We start from the raw sequence: 18,437 nt of genomic DNA, 5'->3' as shown, positions 1-18,437 counted from the left end.
GGTCTTGATCAAGGACACATGACAAAACCAGTGGAAATGTGCGTTGGCCATGGGTGGGGGGAGTGCGGGAGGTGAAGGGGAAAGGAGGAGCATGAATCATGTAACCATGTTAAAAATGAATATTAATAAATGTTTAAAACTACATTACCCAAGAGCCCACTGACTTCCTGTCATTAAGGGCTGACGTAGACAGGAGATAAATTTGGTGGATTTCTAGGTCTAGGTCTCTTCTCTTGGAATGAGGGCAACTGTGAAGGCAGGACTTTTGAATAGGTAGATTAGCTTGGGATGTGGTTTTATTTTGTTATTTTTTATTCCTTTACTTCTAGTGATTATTAATAAATCTTAAAAACATAACATTTAAAATTATTATGTATTAATTTTAATTTTTGTGGTACTAGCCTAGTTCTTTGCATAGAACTTTGAACTTTCATGAATGTTTGTTGTTTGTTGAATGTAGCTAGCTATGTAATTATGTAGCTAGCTAATTTTTAAAGGTTAGTCTTTCCTAATAACTACTCTGGGAGTAAATGGACTCCAATTCTAAGCATCACAATAAATCTGTGTTCATATGATATTTAAAGGATTTCCTGCCCCACTTCAATTCCCTGAATTTTTGCTCAGAGTTAATTCCTCCATCTTCCCCATGCTACATACATAAACCAGAGGAGAGTAACTAGGGAGGATATAAACCAAGAAACACAAGAACCCATTTGTTTATTCAATGAACATATATTTTGGACCAAGTACAGTATATGGAATACCATGCTAAGCACTACGTCAAGATGCAAAGTTTAGAAAAGATACTGTCCCTTCCCTTATGAAGACTAATAGAGGGATAATTGACATAACAAGATAACTATAATACATCTCTTACATGACAAGTGCATTGGAATTCCAGGTATAAACAAATCATAAAAGTATCAAAGATGTACTCAAAAGCTAACTCTAATGAGCAAAGTGCTCATTGTACCAGACTTATGGATATGGTTCTAATATTTCACATGATTGATCTGGATCCTTGAACTGAATTGGAGCTCAAATTTTGTGATATTCTAACCCCTCCCCACACCTGCAGTCCAGAAGGCTGGCTAGCTATCTCTACAGTCTCTTTGTAATGTCTAAGGCACTCATTTAGCATTTGTATCAGATAGGGCCAGTGTGCTGAAGGTAAAATGAACTTCTGCTTTGAGCTACTCTATTGTCTTAGAATCCAGCTTTTTTATCTTGTCATTGATCACTGATATGATACTCATTTTTCTGCTATGTCACCTATTTGATTAACCTTCCCACATCCCCCATTCCTAAAAAACCTTAATAAAAATCCAGTCTGTCTATCTAAAGAAGAAAAAGCTCTAACTCCATCAGAGCTAGACACCACAGGCTTGACATCATGCTGAAATCTTTAAACCTCTCAACTTATATTCCCTCAGTCCCCAACTTCCCTTTTAGGTGGTCAACCCATGCAAGAATATTTTGTGGCTGCTGGGAACAAAGCAAAGTTTTCAGTAAATGATACCCTCTGCTACCAGTTGGATAGATATCTTCATAATGTACATTCTAGATCTAAAATGAGTTTAGCCCCCTCAATAACAAGCATATGGACCAAGGCAGTTTGTCCACTCAAGGATACAGGTGGGTCTCTATATAGCCCTAGAGATTGTGACCATTATTTATTATTTACACAATGATCAAGCATTTATTAAATGCCTGTAATGTCCCAGGAATTTTCAGCTTAACAAAATAGTCCCTGTCCTCAAGGAGTTTGCCTTGTGAGGTGGAAGGCAACACATTCACATATAAACACACACTCAAACAAAATTATAAGGCACAAAGTCATAGTGAATCAGGAACTGACCTCAAAGTCAGGAAGTCCTATTGAAGTTTTGACTAGGACACATGCTGATTGTGATCCTGAAAAAATTACTTAACCACTTAGTACCTCTAGGCAACTTTAAATTATAGCAAATACCTTAACCTGGACTGGTAGAGAAAGTTTCCTCATCTAGGAGTTCCCTTTACCATTATGGAATGATCAAATGTAATTGACTTTGCTACTAAAAGCAATGCAATGATCCAGGACAATCCTGTGGGACTTAAGAAAGAATGATATCCACGTCTAGAGAAAGAACTGTGGGAGCAGAAATGCAAATGAAAACATATGATTGATCACTTGTTTATATGGATATATGACTTGGGGTTTTAGTTTTAAAAGATTACTCTATTATAAAAATGAATAATGTGGAAATGGGATTTGAGTGATAACCCAGTGAAATTGCTTGTCAGCTCCAGGAGTAGGGAGGGAAGAGGAGAGGGAGACAACAAGAATCATGTAACCTTGGAAACATTTTTTAAACTAAATAAATAAAATCAAAAGTTTTAAAATGTATGAGGTATTCAGTAAGGACTAACACCTCTGGTATGAGGGCTCGCTGAGCCATTTTCAGGGCTGCTCATACCTCTTTGATATCCACCTGTTACCCAACTCTTACCTGTGGCTCCGAGAAACTGAGGTGTGCACAGAAACCACACTCCAATAAAACTCTCTCAATGGATGAGCTATACCACGTTGTGAGTAATCAACACTGAGTAGGTGGATGTTCCCCTCAAGTTTCAACAGATCTGAAAGGGGCTGAAGCAGATGCTATGAGGCTTGGTCAGACATGGAAGACCTCAAGGCCATTTTTATGGACATAATTCTGGCAAGCAGCAATAAGGGTCTGTACAAGAGGAGTAGTTATGTGAGGAGAAAGAAGAAAATAATTCAGAAATGATGTTGAGATAGAAATGACAAGATTTGGAACTAATTGAATATGTGGAGTGAGAGGGAATAAGGAGAGGTTAAGACCAAAATGTTGATAAAGAGGAATTAAAGAAAACAAAGGTTGAAAATTAAGGACCAAGGCAGTTTGTCCACTCAGGGGTACAGGTGGGACTCTATACAGCCCTAGAGATTGTGATTAAGCACTTATTAAATTAGATTAAATACAGCTTCCTTGAGACATCATCAGAACCATCAGAGGGTCATAAGGAATCATTGACATAAACAGATGTTAAGTGATACTGAGTTGGAAAATTGTCATGCAATATTTAAGAAAAAAATAGGATTTAAGTTCTTTTTAAAAAAAAAAAAAAAAACTTTACCTTCTTAGAATTAATACTAAGTATTGGGTCCAAGGCAATGAGTTAGGCACCCAGCTGTCACTAAATTCCTTCTTACATTATATAATTTGTACAGCCAGAAAGAGGGGATTTTTTTTCTTCCTGGAATCTTTCCTTAAAAGTCATTGAAGGGGCAGCTAAATGACTCAGTGGGTAGTCAGCCAGGCCTGGAGGTCCTGGGTTCAAATGTGAACCTCAGACATTTCCTAGCTGTGTGACCTTGGGCAAAACACTTAACCTCAATTGCCTAGCCTTGGAAATGATATTATATATCAATTCTGAGACAGAAAGTAAGATTAAAAAATAATTACTGTTGTATATCTTTGATGACATCACACCCTTACCCTTCTATGATGAGGACATTCACTTACCTCATTGGGTTCATTTATTTCTTGCCACTGGGTTATCAGCATCTCTACAATATTGGTGTGACCATGCTTTGCTGCTAGGTGCAAAGCTGTATTTCCTTCCTACAATTAGGAACACATGAGGTAAAATCCCAAGGAAGGTGTGTCATTTGGAATGGTTGTAAGCCCTGGAATACTACGTCTCCTAGGATTCTCTTTGCTACAACTTCCCCTGACACCTCCCACTTCCTTTGTGGGAGGTGTCAGAGAAAGTATAAAAAGGAAAGTTGGCACCTTTTTGCTGACCCTGGAGTTGAGCTAGCTCTCTCTACCCTAAGACCCTGATCTCTTTCTTGGCACCTTTTTCCCTTTCTTCCTATCTCCTAGTTTTCCCTAGACCTTCCCCCTTCCTAACCTAAATAAAACCTAGCTATTCAAAACCCTAAGTTGCTCTCTGATCATTCATTTGAGGGCTCTGGTCAATTTCCCCCTGCTGGGGCTGGGGACCACTACCTTCCTTTCCCTTCCTCTACCTTCCTCTCTCCTTTCTCCCATTCCATCCTACCTCCCTTCCTCACTTTCACCACACAAAGGGAAAACAAAGCCCTCCAATATCTGGATCTTCTAAAAGATTTAATCTGATTTCAGTTGGCATTCAAAATGGAATTATTCCACACATACAGCTGCCAATCACTTTTTTTTTTTACCCACTCTTGGGTAAAGGTGCTATTGACTGGGTAGGTAAGTGGCTCAAAATTTATAATAGAAAGAAGTTACCAAAGAAGGCTTGTTCTAGATCAGTGATTCCCAAAGTAGGCACTACCGCCCCCTGGTGGGTGCTGCATTGATCCAGGGTGGAGCGGTGATGGCCTCAGGTGCATTTATCTTTTCTATTTTATTTTAATTGCTATTAAAATAAAAATAATTAATTTCCAGGGGGCTAAGTAATCTTTTTTCTGGAAAGGGGGCTGTAGGCCAAAAAAGTTTGGGAACCACTGTCCTAGATAATACAACCAGAATAAATAAGTTCTGGACTAAGTCAAATTTATAAGAATATAAGTCATTCCCCAATTGACAAATGGTCAAAGGATATGTCATAAATGGGGAGTTTTCAGAGGAAGAAATCAAAGCTATTAATAATCATATGAAAAAAAATCCTAAACCCATCTTGATTAGAAAAATGCAAAATAAACACTTCTGAGGTACAACCTCAGACCAATCAGATTGGCCAATATGTCAGTAAAGGAAAATGATAAATTTTAGAGGGGATATGGCAAAGTTGGGACACTGATGCCTTGCTGGTGGAGTTGTGAACTTATCCATCCTTCTAGAGAGGAGTTCAAAACTATGCCCAAAGAGCTATAAAACAAAGCATCCCCTTTGATCCAGTAATACCACTACTAGGTCTGTATCCCAAAGAGATAAAACAAAAGAGAAAGACCTGCTTGTGCAAAAATAAGTTCTAGCTATGCCACTCAATAGCATCTTCTGCTTGAAAATTTCCCTGACCTCCCCAATTACTAGTGAATTTTGTATTATGCTGTATATTTTATAAGTACTTTTCTCTCTCTTATTAGGATGTAAGTAGAGTTTGTTTCCTTTAATATATGTATAACCCAGTGAAATTGCTTGTCAACTCTGGGAGGGGGGAGAAAAAGGAGAAGGGAGACAACAAGAATCATGTAACTGTGGAAATAAAAATTTTTTTAAAAGCTTCTTATTGCTGATTGTTACTGACCTGTGCCCATTATACTTAGAAGGGTTCCACCAAAGTTATAGAAAAAGGAGGTCACCTTATCTTTTTCTGAAGTGAGCAGGTTGAGTTCGATGAATTTTTCTACCATTTCAACATGTCCCCTTTCAGTAGCCAAAAGAAATGGCTTTCTTCCTTTCTGAAAAGCAATTGTATTTTTGTTGCTGTAATGATAATATGAGTTAACATTTACATAATGTGGCACTGTGCTAGGTGCTTTATAATTATTATCTCATCTGGTCTTCACAACAACCCTGGAAGGTAGGTGCTATTATTATCTCCACTTAATGGATGAGGAAAGGAGGCAAACAAAGGTTAAATGACTTGGCCAAAGTCACACAGCTAGTAGGTCTTCCTGACTCCAGGCTCAACAGTCTATCCAGTGCAATCCCTATCTGTTTTGTTACTAATATACACATTATTCCAGCCAGAGCTTGGTGGCATTTGGACCCAAGGAAGGAATTTTCCTCAGAAAAAAGAGGTTGAAGAGGATTCTTTTTTTTTTTTTAATTCTTACCTTCCATATTAGAATCAATACTAAGTATAGGTTCTAAGAGAGAAGAGTGGTAAGGGCTCAGCAATGGGGATCACACATTTAGGAAGTGTCTGAGCCCAAATTTGAACCAGGACCTCTCATATCCAGACCTAGCTCTTTAACCACCCCATCACCTAGGTGCCCCAAGAAAATTCTCTTGAAAGGGGCTTGCTAGGTTCCTAGGGTGTCAAGGGAAAACTCCTCTAAACTACTGTTGTTGTTGGTTTTTTTCTTTTCTGTTACTCTTTGTATCCTCTGGTCTTAATGTCTGGCACATAGTAGGCTTTGTTAGAAGCAGTATTTTCCAGGATCTTGCCAGTAGGTTGGGCTGATTTATTCTAAAACACTACCCACATAGACTAGGCAAATTTTTCCCTAAAAGGGATTGTAACTTAGCCTCCAAATGTGATTGGCTCCAGCACTAATACTTCTTCTTTACAAAAGAGGACAAAAGAACCTGGACAAAGAGCTGGGGCTTCTGACTGGCAGACAAGTTTCTCAACCAACACCAACCCAAGGAAGCTGCATTTAGCTGAATCCTCATGGATGAACCTGGCCCCGTTTAAATGCTCTTCCCTTGCTTTGGCTAAGGAAAATTCTTTTAATTAACTGCTAAGGTCGATTTGGTCAGGCCTGGACTACTATGTAGGCATTAATTTAATAAACACTTATGGGAGGAATGAATATAAGAAGTGGCAACGACTCTCTGACATCTCAGCCTTACTCCTGAGTCAAATTGTTGGAATTTCTCACCAATTTGGTGAGGATCCACAATGGCAAAGAGTCAATTTCTAACACTTGGCACATAGTGGATACTTAAATGTTTATTGATTAATTTTTATGGAGTGGGAGTATACCCACTATTGCAACAACATAAGGCAGACAAAAAGTTTCCCCTTCCTCCAAGTTGTGCCATGTCTAAAGTATTAGTAGTAAGATTTTAAAAAAAGAACAAAATTGGTAGTTCAGTGGATAGAGAGCTGAGTCAGGAGGTGGGAAGATTTATCTCAGTTCAAATTTGACCTCAGACACTAGCTGTGTGACCCTGGGCAAGTCACTTAACCCTGCCAGCCTCAGTTTCCTTATCTGTAAAAATAGCTGGAGAAGGAAACTTAAAAGTATTCCATTATCTCCACTAAGAAAACCCCACATGGATTCATAAAGAAATTGAGAAGGGTTAGGAAAGTACAAAATTGCTGACTAGGATAAGATCCTACTCTCTGTCCTGTGTCCTGAGGTCTTTGAACCACTCCATCCCTCAGCAGAGTCATATCCAGCTCTACAACTATGCCAAAACAACCTTGGAAATGCTTACTATATTTATTTATTTAAAACCCTCACCAGTCTTGGAACCAATACTGTGTATTGGTTCTAATGGAGAAGAGCAGTAAGGGCTAGGCAATGGGGGTTAAGTGACTTGCCCAGGGTCACACAGCTAGGAAGTATCTGAGGTCAGATTTGAACCTAAGACTTTCTGATCTCTGGGCCTGGCCCTCAATCTACCAAGCCAGCCAGCTAGCCCCACTTATCCCATTAAATTTTTCTAGCTACAATTCTAGGTGCTGGAATATCAGAACTCCTTTTTAGTCTCTGAGCTTACTTGTACATACATTTCCAACATGCCTTGATCATGCACATGAATGAAAAATGCCATCTCCCCTCCAAGAAAGAACGGGGCTCTAAATGCAGACTGAAACATACTACATTTCATTTTTTTTTCCATTTGAGAACTCTTCCACAAAACAACTAATATGGAGAAATGTTTTACATGTTAACACATGTAAAATCTATATCAGATTGCTTGTTGTCTCAGGGAGGAGGGAAGGTTGGAAGAAAGAAGAGAGTTTAGAACTCAAAACTTTAAAAAAAAAAAAGAATGCTAAAATATTGTAACAAGGAAAAAAAATACTATTAAAAAAAAAAAAGAAAATATACATGAATCTGCTTATTACCACAAAGTAAAATAGAGGAAACTATCCAGCCAATCCAGGCCACAAAAAAGGGTTTTGCTGAGTGTGGGTTGTTTTTGTTTTTGTTCTAATACAGGATTTTCTGGTCAAACTAATTGCCCCAGTGTTCACTTGGCTCACTTTGAGACAGCTAAGATGGTATCAGCAAAGTTGAGAGACTCTGAAAATGCTTTTCAAACTCAAGGGATTAAAGAGAGGTTGGAGTTCATTCCTTGGAGTAGGGGGGAATGGGGTCAGTTTAAAGAGAAAACAGTTACAATTTGGTCTAGCCTTCTATAACCACAGCCAAAGTAAGAATAGACAAAAGTGTGTATTATTTAGTAAGGGATAATGGGAGGAGGGGAGAGGAAGGAAGAAGGAGGAAGGAAATCCTTTTTATGGAAGGTTCCTGAAGCCAGAGCTTTGAATTCTCCTCTTCTAGACTGAATAAACTGCCGACTCTTCACTGTTTTCAGATAACTAAAGCAAAAAGATGAGGTAGTGGGAAACCTTTAAAAACAAAAACGGCATAAATTTCTATGGGAAGCAGTTCTATGAAGCTTCACAACACACCTTATTTTCCTTTATCAAAAAAAAAAGAGAGAAAAGTCTAGACTCTAGAATCATCCTCCTGCCTCTGCTTAAACTCATTTTCAACAGGATTTAAATATGAAGATATTTCCTGGAATCCTTCTTTTACTTGGCATAGTGGAAAGCACCAGTGTGGGAATCAGGAGATCTGGGTCCTTGTCCCAACTCTGATACTAACTAGCAATGTAACCTTGGGCCTATGTGACCTTTCCATGCCTCAGTACCCCCCCTCAGGAAAATGAGGGAAATTGCCTCAGTGATATCTAAAATGCTTTCTACAATGGTATGGGAGAACACATTCCAGATTTGGGGGGAAGATAAGGATTCAAATAGTCACCAGTAGACAGGGAGAAGATGGAAAAAATGAACAAGTGGAGATGACAGAAGAGGCAATCTACTGGTGAAAATGAGATAGATTGGATCACTTGTTCCTGTGGAGGGGGTGGCCTTGTCAAGGAGAATGACCACTGCTTCATGTGATAAGGCAAGCAAGGAAGAGATAATGGCAGAAGGGCATCTGAGTGATAAGCATTAAGAAGGAGGAGAAAGGGATAATTGTTGGCAAATAACTTCAATTTTTTCAGTGAAATATGAGGCAAAGTTTGCCTGGTAAAATCAAGAACATGATATGCACAAATGACTATAATAATGGAAAAAGTAGGGCAGCTGTGTGGCTCAGTGGATTGAGAGTCAGGCCCAGAGACAGGAGGTCCTGGGTTCAAATGTGACCTCAGACACTTCCTAGCTGTGTGACCCTGGGCAAGTCACTTAACCCTCATTGCCTAGCCCTTACCACTCTTCTGCCTTAGAACTAGATGGAAGGCAAAGGTTTTAAAAATAATAATAATAATGGAAAAAGAAGGAATAAAAAGAGAAACTAAATAATGTGTCATTATAATGACCAAAATTGGCCCCGGAGAGAAAAAAATATACCTTTCTCTCTTTGCAGATATCTGGAATTATGGATATAGAATATTGAAAATACATTTTAAAATTAATTTTTAGTTTTTATTCCTCATTTCATAAATATGAAGGTACAATGGGCATTAAAATATACAACATAGAACAGGAAAAAAAAATAAGAGGATTGATTGTACATGAAACTGCAGGTCTCTATTTCTTTTTCTTTTTAAGATCAAATTGTAGCTATCAAAACTAACCTGCTTATCTGGCCTTCCTTTGATTCTTTTCTCTCCACTTAAAAAAAATGTCTCAATGATTATTTTTTCTTTCTGCTTATGCTTTCAGATACAGTTGATAGGTTTGTTGGTTTTGCTGAGCTGGACTTCTCCACCTTGTTTTTAAATCTTTGTTACAGTGGATGCTTACTGAATAAGGGAGAGGTCAAAAGATGTGTCTGTTACTAATTGTGAAATAAAAACAAAAAACATCAAACAAACAAATAGAGCTGGAAGGTTAATTACACTAACCCCCTCTTTTTACATTTTTTTTGGCTTGTCTTTTGTTTTCAAAGAGGACCAGTGACATCATAAGGAGAGGTCTTGACTTTCTCCTGAACTGCATTTAAGAGAAGCACAGTTACACAAAGTCATCAGCCTCACTCTCTCTTCCAGAGTCATCCAAGTCCTGTGGCAAGACAAAAGTCAGGATAATCGGCAATTAGCCTGGGATGGAGTTGACGACCTTGGCATCTGACCAAGATCTAGATACTCCAAAGTATCTGCTTCAGCTTTCTTCATGGCTATTCGAACGAATTGTTCTCATCTATCCATTCCATCGGGGAAGGTCTTCATATGCTTGGGGTAGACATCCCCCTAATTCCTGGTGGGTTTGAGGCCTGATGGTTACCTTCAATCTGGTTTAGCCTGTCTGCCAAGACAGTTTACAGGAGGGTGGCACATGCTACAGCTTCTTAGATCACAGGCAAGAGTTGGGTGAAAAGTGAACACCAAAGGTGTATGAACAGCTCTGAAAAGGGTTCAGCAAGCCTTCTCACCAGAGGGGCTAGTCCTCCCTGAACACCCCCTATACCCCTCTCTACTCAAACCCTACTCAAAATATTACCTGAGGCCCAGAGAAATGATCTACTACTGGTGTGACTTTGGACCTCAGAGTTTTTTTAATCTGTAAAAGAAATGTAGTCTTGCCAGCATTATATCTATCATCCTAAGTCTGATTCTTTTTCTCCTTCTTTTGAATGCAGTGCAGAAGGGCAGGAGAGCCATTTCCTTGGTACCTTTTTTGCTCAGTGTCCTGTTCAGTTTTAATTTTATGTGCACTATAGATAAGGGAATTTCATTATGTCTGGATTTCCTGTTTGGTTTTTTTTTTTCTTTTAAAAAATACATTATAGATCTGTGAACCATCAAAGCTAGCAACAATTATGTAAACAATCACTGTTACCATTAAAACCTAAGCCAGTCATTTTCTTCTCATAGGAATTACCCTTTTCAAACCTAAGAATTTCCATGAGCTGAATTTATAGGGAGGCACCCTTCCATCAAACTAAGCTTTCTTCCCACAGTACCTTATTTTCATTCTGATACCACCAACTTTCTTCCTCACCAGATTCTAGGATCCAGAATAGAAACAAGAGCCACCACAGAAGGAAAAGATAATTAGCTATAAAAACAAGAAGGAGATTTGAAGAAAGGAGAGGTTGGGGGTGGGAATGAGGATTTTGGGTATGTGCTTTGCATATATTCATATGTTAGTATATGCTGGATTCTATAGCTGGAAGAAAATCTTAGTCATCTTGTCCCACCAGATGAGGAAACTGCAGCCCAAGGTTAAATGATTTGTCCAAAGTCACAGAGCTGATATTTTAACCTCACCCCTTTGAATTCAAATCCAGATATGCATATGTGGAGGGAGTGGGGTGTGTGTGTGTGTGTGTGTGTGTGTGTGTGTGTGTGTGTGTGTTCAACCTAAGGAAAACTTTCTGTACATAATAAAATCACTTAAAAATGCGGTCAGATCAACTATGATGAGAGGCCCTTTGGGTCAGCTTTGCCCTTTCTGACTGAGGTTAAAGTGTTTGACTTCATTTATGTTGTTTGTATAATTGAAGCTGTAGTTACCCTCCCTTAACCAAGCTAGCTGGCCTTTTTCCCCTGACTGAAGTCTTTCTGGCCTTTAAATTATATGCCATTCCTAAGCTTTTAAAAAAAGGTTAAAATCTTCTTCCAAGATGTATATACATTATTAAAGTTATTCAATTCCTGTTCCAAGATGAAGCTTCCACAGACTCTCTCTCTTCTCTAATGGATTTAAATTCGTGATAGTTTCACCCCCATTTACTGGGAAAATCCTCCACTTAAATTGATTGCTGTATTGACTGTTGACCTCAGTTCCATAAAACATCTCACATTTCTTCTCAGGGACCTTCATGCTCATTATTTCCCCCCTCCACAAGGCCTCCCTCCTCCAAGACCTCACACATCTTTCCTCTTTGGGGCCAACAGAATCTCCCATTATTTGAATCTGACCCAAGATTGTAAAGCCCTATAAACATTCACAAATGCTCAGCAATTTTATGGATATCCCCCCAAAGCCCTTCCTTATGTCTTTTCTCAAATGTTTTTGTACATTTCTTTTTCTAGAGCCAGAAGGGAGTTTGCACACTGATACAGGCTGACTATATATCATCAAACATCCATCTAAACATTTCCTCCCTTTCTCTGTCCTCTCTCTGGTAGAGCAACTTGAGAATTAGAGAATTGGGAGGGACCTCTAGACTCCCTCATCACTCCTTACCCATACTCTCTCTTTCCAGGAGGGAAAGGGTCCTATTAATTTTTCAAGTGCTATCACCAGTGACCCAGTCTAATCTGTAGCATGGGGAGCTCCCTCTAGGCAAACACCTTTTTATCTTTATCTTCCCAGGCCAGAGCAAATATTCTGCTGCCTATTATTTTCTGTTTACAGTAGAATGGGGGTGAAGGTGACAGATCTCTTTCTATCTGATTAAGCTTATGAACAAAATGTTCCCGATTTCACAATCCCTTTTCAGCTGAGCAAAAGGCAAAGCATCGACAATAAATTACCTGAAGACTACTCAAAGCTGCACTTGGTGTGCTCAAGCCCCGACTCACAGATCTCAGATGCTGACTAATAAAAACAGGACTCTAGGAGAGCAGGGACCAAACTACACTGTTGTAAGGGCCCGCCATATTCAGGGATGGGCAATTCACTTTGGCTATGAGAAGCCAGTGGCCTTGTGTGATACCACAGGCCATAGACCTAGGACTGGAAGATATCTCAGAAACCAACTGGTCCGACCCAGTCATTGTATGAATGAGGGAACAGAGAGGAGACAGGCTAAGAAAACTGACAAAAGCAAAATAAGCAGTTAAGTGATATAGTGCTATTGGACTGGATCCCGGGCAAGTACATTTTATTGTTGTTGTTCTATGCTGACATCTTTCTGAGACAGCTTCAATAATACAAGATTCTATCAAGGAGCTAAAGTTCAGCATTGCTTATACAGTCCCCAGTCTTTTCAAATTCCCCAGTGGCAGGTCGAGAAGAGACTGTAAGCAGAGCCTCTGCATGTTATAAAAAGAGTCAGGAAAAGTGGGACAAAGGTTTTCTTGGTCACCAAACCTGTTCTGTATACTAGACTCAAACCAAAGACTCTAGCAGCTGGACTAATGGGTCAGCCCTCTCTAATGCTTACCATCTAGACTTCCTAGATATCCATGAGAGCATACCAGTTCCATATTGGGAGACCTCTTTAGTAACATGAAACAACTGTATTGATTATTCCTGTGATGTTTATTGTTGTTCAGTTATGTTCAACACTTGGTGACTCCATTTGGGGTTTTCTTGGCAAAGTGTTTTGCCATTTCCTTCTCCAGCTCATTTTACAGATAAGGAAACTGAGGCAAATAGAGTTAAATGACTTGCCCAGGATCATACAGCTAGTAAGTATCTGGGGCCAGATTCAAACTCAGAAAGATGAGTCTTTCTGATTCTAGAACCAGCACTCTATCCACTGTGCCACCTAGCTGCCCCTATAATGAGATGAAGTAACCCCCACCCAAAAAAAAAAAAACCAATCGCTTGAATCAAATACCCAATAGAAGGCAGCAAAACTAACTAAATTAATTAAAAGAGGAATTTAATTTAATTAAAATTAAAACAGGAAGCTAGGAGTAGCTAGGTGACTCAGTAGATAGAGAGCCAGATCTAGAGATGAGAGGTCATGGATTCAAATTTGGCCTCAAATATTTTCTAGCTGTGTGATCCTATGAAAGTCATTTAACCCTTACTGCCTATCTCTTACCACTCTTCTGCCTTAGAATCTATATATATTTCTAAGACAGAAGGTAGGGGTTTAAAGAAAAACTAAAGAAAAACAACAAAAAGACACACACACATACACACGTACCCTTCTCTACCTGGTCTTGGGTGCTAGGAGGTCAATCAACAGGAACTGGTATCCAGAGGTCTCTGTTTTCTACCTTTAGTTGAATTGGTCTTAAAAAGTTGATTTGTGGACACTTACACTACTGACCCTAGCTACATATTGTAAAATTCTGCTGGGAGGAAACCAAGGCAAGATTTTGAAGTGTAAAATCAAAAGTGGTATGGTTTGATTTATTTAGATGTTGGCCATATTTATTTAGATATTGCCGCACAGGGCAGGGAAGGAGTTGTTAACTTGGGATCCACAAACCACCCTCCACCCCTTCCTAAGGGCCCATGGATAGATTTTCAGAGGATCTATGAACTTAGGAAAAAGAATGACATCTTTATTTTAATAGAATTATTTTCCTTTGAATCCTATATACTTTTACTACTTATAATTTTAGTGTTTATGCATCTAAAAACATTATTCTGAGAAGGGATTCCTAGACTTCATCAGACTACCAAAGGAGTCCATGGCAGAGAGAAAAAGTTAAGAACTCCTGATCTAGTTAGCTATTGTTTCTGCCTTCCCCTTGTAGGGATGCTCTCACTGTCAACCCTATCCTTACTTATCTCCTAGCTCCCAGTCCCAGTTCTGCTAACACAGAGGTTTAGGTCCATTCATGGTGGCTGAACAGGCTCTGGCTGGACAGAGAGTAGGGTTTAGGCCCTTGAGAAGCTTATCCCGCATCAGGAGACACATACCTCATCTTGCTGATTTAGTTCTTTCAGATGAAGATCCAGGATAAGATAATCCACGATTCTCACATTATTGTTCTGAGCTGCAAAATGGAGTATGGTCATCCCATCCTAAAGAAAACCAAATAAGATATTTATTAAGGATCAGAAGTTCCCAGCACCAATATGGCAGGTGCTTATTTGACACAGGTGACCAGGTAGGGCAGACATACCTGATTCTTGGCTTTCTGATCAGCTCCAGCTTTCACTAACATTAGCATGATTTCTAAACTTCCAGACCAGGCTGCAAGATGAAGGACGGTCAAGCCATGCTTCCAAAAATATCAATGAGAGACAAGATATGAATGTCCTTATATTTCATGGTACCACACATATTGTCATTATAGAGAAAGATGACTGACTTGGGTTTTTACAAATGAGAAAACTGAGGCAAAGAGGGTTAAAGTGACTCACTCAAGGTCACAGTCAGTGTCTGAGGTCAGTTGTTTTTTTTTTTGTTTGTTTGTTTGTTTTATTTTAAACCCTTAACTTCTATGTATTGACTTATAGGTGGAAGATTGGTAAGGGTAGGCAATGGGGGTCAAGTGACTTGCCCAGGGTCACACAGCTGGGAAGTGTCTGAGGCCGGATTTGAACCTAGGACCTCCTGTCTCTAGGCCTGGCTCTCAATCCACTGAACTACCCAGCTGCCCCTCTGAGGTCAGTTTTGAACTACAGTCCTCCTGGCTCCAGGACTGACACTCTATCCATTGGACTATCTTCTTGCTCCACAAGATATTTGTAGGAGTCAAATAGTATCTTGAGTAAAAATCCATCCTCTACCATATTATTCCCCAACCCCAAATAATCGCTAACCTCAAATCTACCATTATTTAAAAGCTTCATAGATGCATAGAAAGCAAAAACTACGAAAACTGGATCACAGTCAAAATTAAGTTACAAAAAGCTTGACTTTCTGTAACCAGAAGGTCAGACTTTAACATTTTTTGAAATTGATGAATAGATTGCAGAAACTTCAGAAGAATTCTTTAATAAGTTTCATTTGGTTTGGTGAGATACAAAATTCATGAGCTCAAAGTTTTTAAGGGCATGGGTTATTATTAATTATTAGAATTGGATCATTGAGAATCAGGTTGACAGCTATTCTTATTGTTATGTGTAATAATAATAGTTATAAGATTATATAAGATGATAATAATAATTATTCTATAAGATAATAATAGTTATAAGATTATATAAGTTGTGATTATTGTAATACTATACATAAATTTATTTTTTGAATTTCCACATAAATTTTCTGAAATTATATGATCCAAATTGTCTCCCTTTCTCCCTTCTCTCCCTGCTCCCAGAGCAGGCATGCAATTTGATCTGAGTTATACATTTATTATCATGCAAAACATTTCCATATTGTTCAAAATACTCATATAAAACCAAAACCCCCAAACAAAAATCCAAATAAATAAGTTCAAAATCATATGCTTTTATCTGTATTCTGACTCCAATAGTTCTCTGGAGGTAGATAGGATTGTCTTAAGGCTCTCAGAACTGTCTTACCTAGACCATTGTATTGTTAGTAGCAAAGTCTATCACATTTGATCATTCCACAATTGCTGTTGCTGTATACAATGTTCTCATGGTTCTGCTTATTTCGCTCTACATCAGTTCATGTAGAGCTTTCCAGTTCTTTCTGAAATCATCCCGTTCATCATTCCTTAGAGCACATTGCTATTCTATCACATATCACAATTTGTTCAGCCATTACCCAATCGATGGACATCCCTTTTGTTTCCAATTCTTGGCCTCCATAAAAAGAGCAGCTATAGATAATTTTGTACAAATAGGTCCTTTCTCCCTTTATTTTTTTAAATCTCTTTGGGATACAGAACTAGTAGTGGTATTACTGGAACAAAGAGTATGCATTGTTTTATAGCCCTTTGGGCATAGTTCCAAATTGCCCCACAGAATAACTGGATGGATCAGTCCACAATTCCACCAGCAATGCATTGGTGTCCCAATTGTGCCACATTTCCTCCAACATTTAACACTTTCCTTTACTGTCATATTGGCTAATCTGCTACACTAGAATTGCTTGAGCAAGGCAATAACTTGGTCAAATTGCTTTGGCACCTATTAATAGAGAATGGATTTCAGAGAAGAGTCTGGAAACAGACTACAAATCAAAGGCTGTTGTAATAGTCTAGGTGAGAGGTGGGGAGGGCCTGGGCCAAGGTAACAGCTATGTGAATAGATAAAAGAAGATTGATGTGAAGTGAGAGTTTAAAAGAGGCAACTGAAGAGTCTAAGTCCCATAGGACTTATTGCTCATTTAATTAATTGGCAGAACAGACTATGCATGATAGTAGCCTACCTGTAAATTTTTTTAAGTTCTTTACACATTCAAGCACCAAAGTGTAATTAGGTTAATTTATAAAAATACTAAAATTGGCCATCTTTTGGGGAGCGAGGGGCAGGGAAATAAGATATATAGGAAAGTGCTCTATGTCTTACCTGATAGGAATTATGTTTCATCTTTGAATTTATGATACAGTCAAACTTGCCAGGAACATATTACATTTATAGAAAAAGACAAATATATATTTTGGAAAAGCCCCAAAGAGAAAACAAGTCAGGAAAAGTTTTCTCTCTGTTATTGATGGAATATAATTGGCTACTCAATGGGAAATAGACAAGGACTGAATTTAAATGATGCTCTACAACTGGACCAATTTCACATCTATTTATAAAAAAAAAAAAAGTAAAATTTGGAACAGCCAGTGATTGCAACATTTTCCAACACCAAAAAGGGAAGATGGGATAATCTCATTGAGAGTCATTAGCAAAGCCTCCTGGGAACAGAAAACTAAGGTTGACATAAACAAGAAATATTTCCAGGTACTATAAAAGGCAGCTAGGTGGCACCTTGGTTAAAGTACTTGGCCTGGAATCAGGAAGATTCATCTTTCTGAGTTCAATTCTGGCTTCAGACATTTACCACCTATGTGACCCTGGGTAAGTCACTTGACCCTGCTTGCCTCCGTCTCCAGCACTGTCAAATGAGCTGGAGAAGGAAATGGCAAGCCACTCTGGTATCTTTGCTAAGAAACCCACAAATGGATTCATGAAGAGTCAGACAAAACTGAACAATATCAATGAGTAACAGTAGTTAAAATTAGAAAGGGAAGTTGGTATCCAATTTCTGTTCAAGTGTGACTGGACAGCTAGGTGGCACAGTAGATAGGGCACTGGATTTGGAGTCAGGGAGACTCATCTTAAGTTCAAATCTGGCCTCAGACATTTACTACCTATGGGACCCTGGGTAAATCCCTTAATCCTCTTGGTCTCAGTTTTTTAAACCCATACCTTCTGTTTTTTGGTACGGAGCAGTAATACAAAGGAGAAACAGGGTAGGTGGGCAGGAAGCATTGTGGGTGGGAGAATTTGTGAATATGAGGAGACATGTTTGTGGTTTATTAGCTCAGGTGATTGGTACATTTTTATCTCAAGAGCAAAGTCATGGGTTCAGTCCCTCTGTGAACTAATTTGCTAAAGGCTGTTCCATAGCCACAGACTGTATTTTTTGCTCTCTTGCAAATAAATGCGAGCTATTGGTCCCAAGAGTCACTTGTGGAATTCATCACCATCACTGAACAAACAGTCCAAAGCATAGCTCCTGTCTGTGGTAGGTTAGGAGTGTCATTTCTACCTATAAAAGACATTTAATATCTATGTGAAGATGTTGCAAGGAAACCTTATATATAGCTACCACCAGAGAAAAGACAATTGATTATCCCTTAGGGATAAAAGACCATCTTTTTTTTTTTTTTTTTTAATCAGTAGCTTTTTCTTTTTCTACTATACTAGTTTTTTTTCATGGAAATGTTTCAAATGATTCTATTAGGTAAAGATGAGCTTACCTTATCAGCAATGTCCACTCTGGCCTTGTGATTGAGAAGGAATTCTACTGCTGATAAATGGTTTCCACCCACAGCAAAATGCAGGGCTGTGCGTTTCATCTAAGTAAACAT

The 18,437-nt window shown here is 38.7% G+C and overlaps 1 protein-coding gene across 1 annotated transcript in view; it reads right to left on the bottom strand.

The window, feature by feature from the left end:
- Nucleotides 1–18,437, bottom strand: part of ANKDD1B (ankyrin repeat and death domain containing 1B) — a 97,337-nt gene that overhangs the window by 50,562 nt on the left and 28,338 nt on the right. Inside the window, 5 exon segments of the mRNA XM_044657699.1 lie at nucleotides 3,534–3,632; nucleotides 5,303–5,401; nucleotides 14,416–14,520; nucleotides 14,622–14,720; nucleotides 18,327–18,425. Coding sequence (XP_044513634.1) covers nucleotides 3,534–3,632; nucleotides 5,303–5,401; nucleotides 14,416–14,520; nucleotides 14,622–14,720; nucleotides 18,327–18,425 — 501 coding nt within the window.

The sequence above is a fragment of the Gracilinanus agilis genome, chromosome 1 (genome assembly GCF_016433145.1).
Source record: "Gracilinanus agilis isolate LMUSP501 chromosome 1, AgileGrace, whole genome shotgun sequence".
Lineage (NCBI taxonomy): Eukaryota > Metazoa > Chordata > Mammalia > Didelphimorphia > Didelphidae > Gracilinanus > Gracilinanus agilis.
The sequence above is the reverse complement of the archived record's forward strand: the minus strand, read 5'-3'. Positions and strand labels throughout refer to the sequence as shown.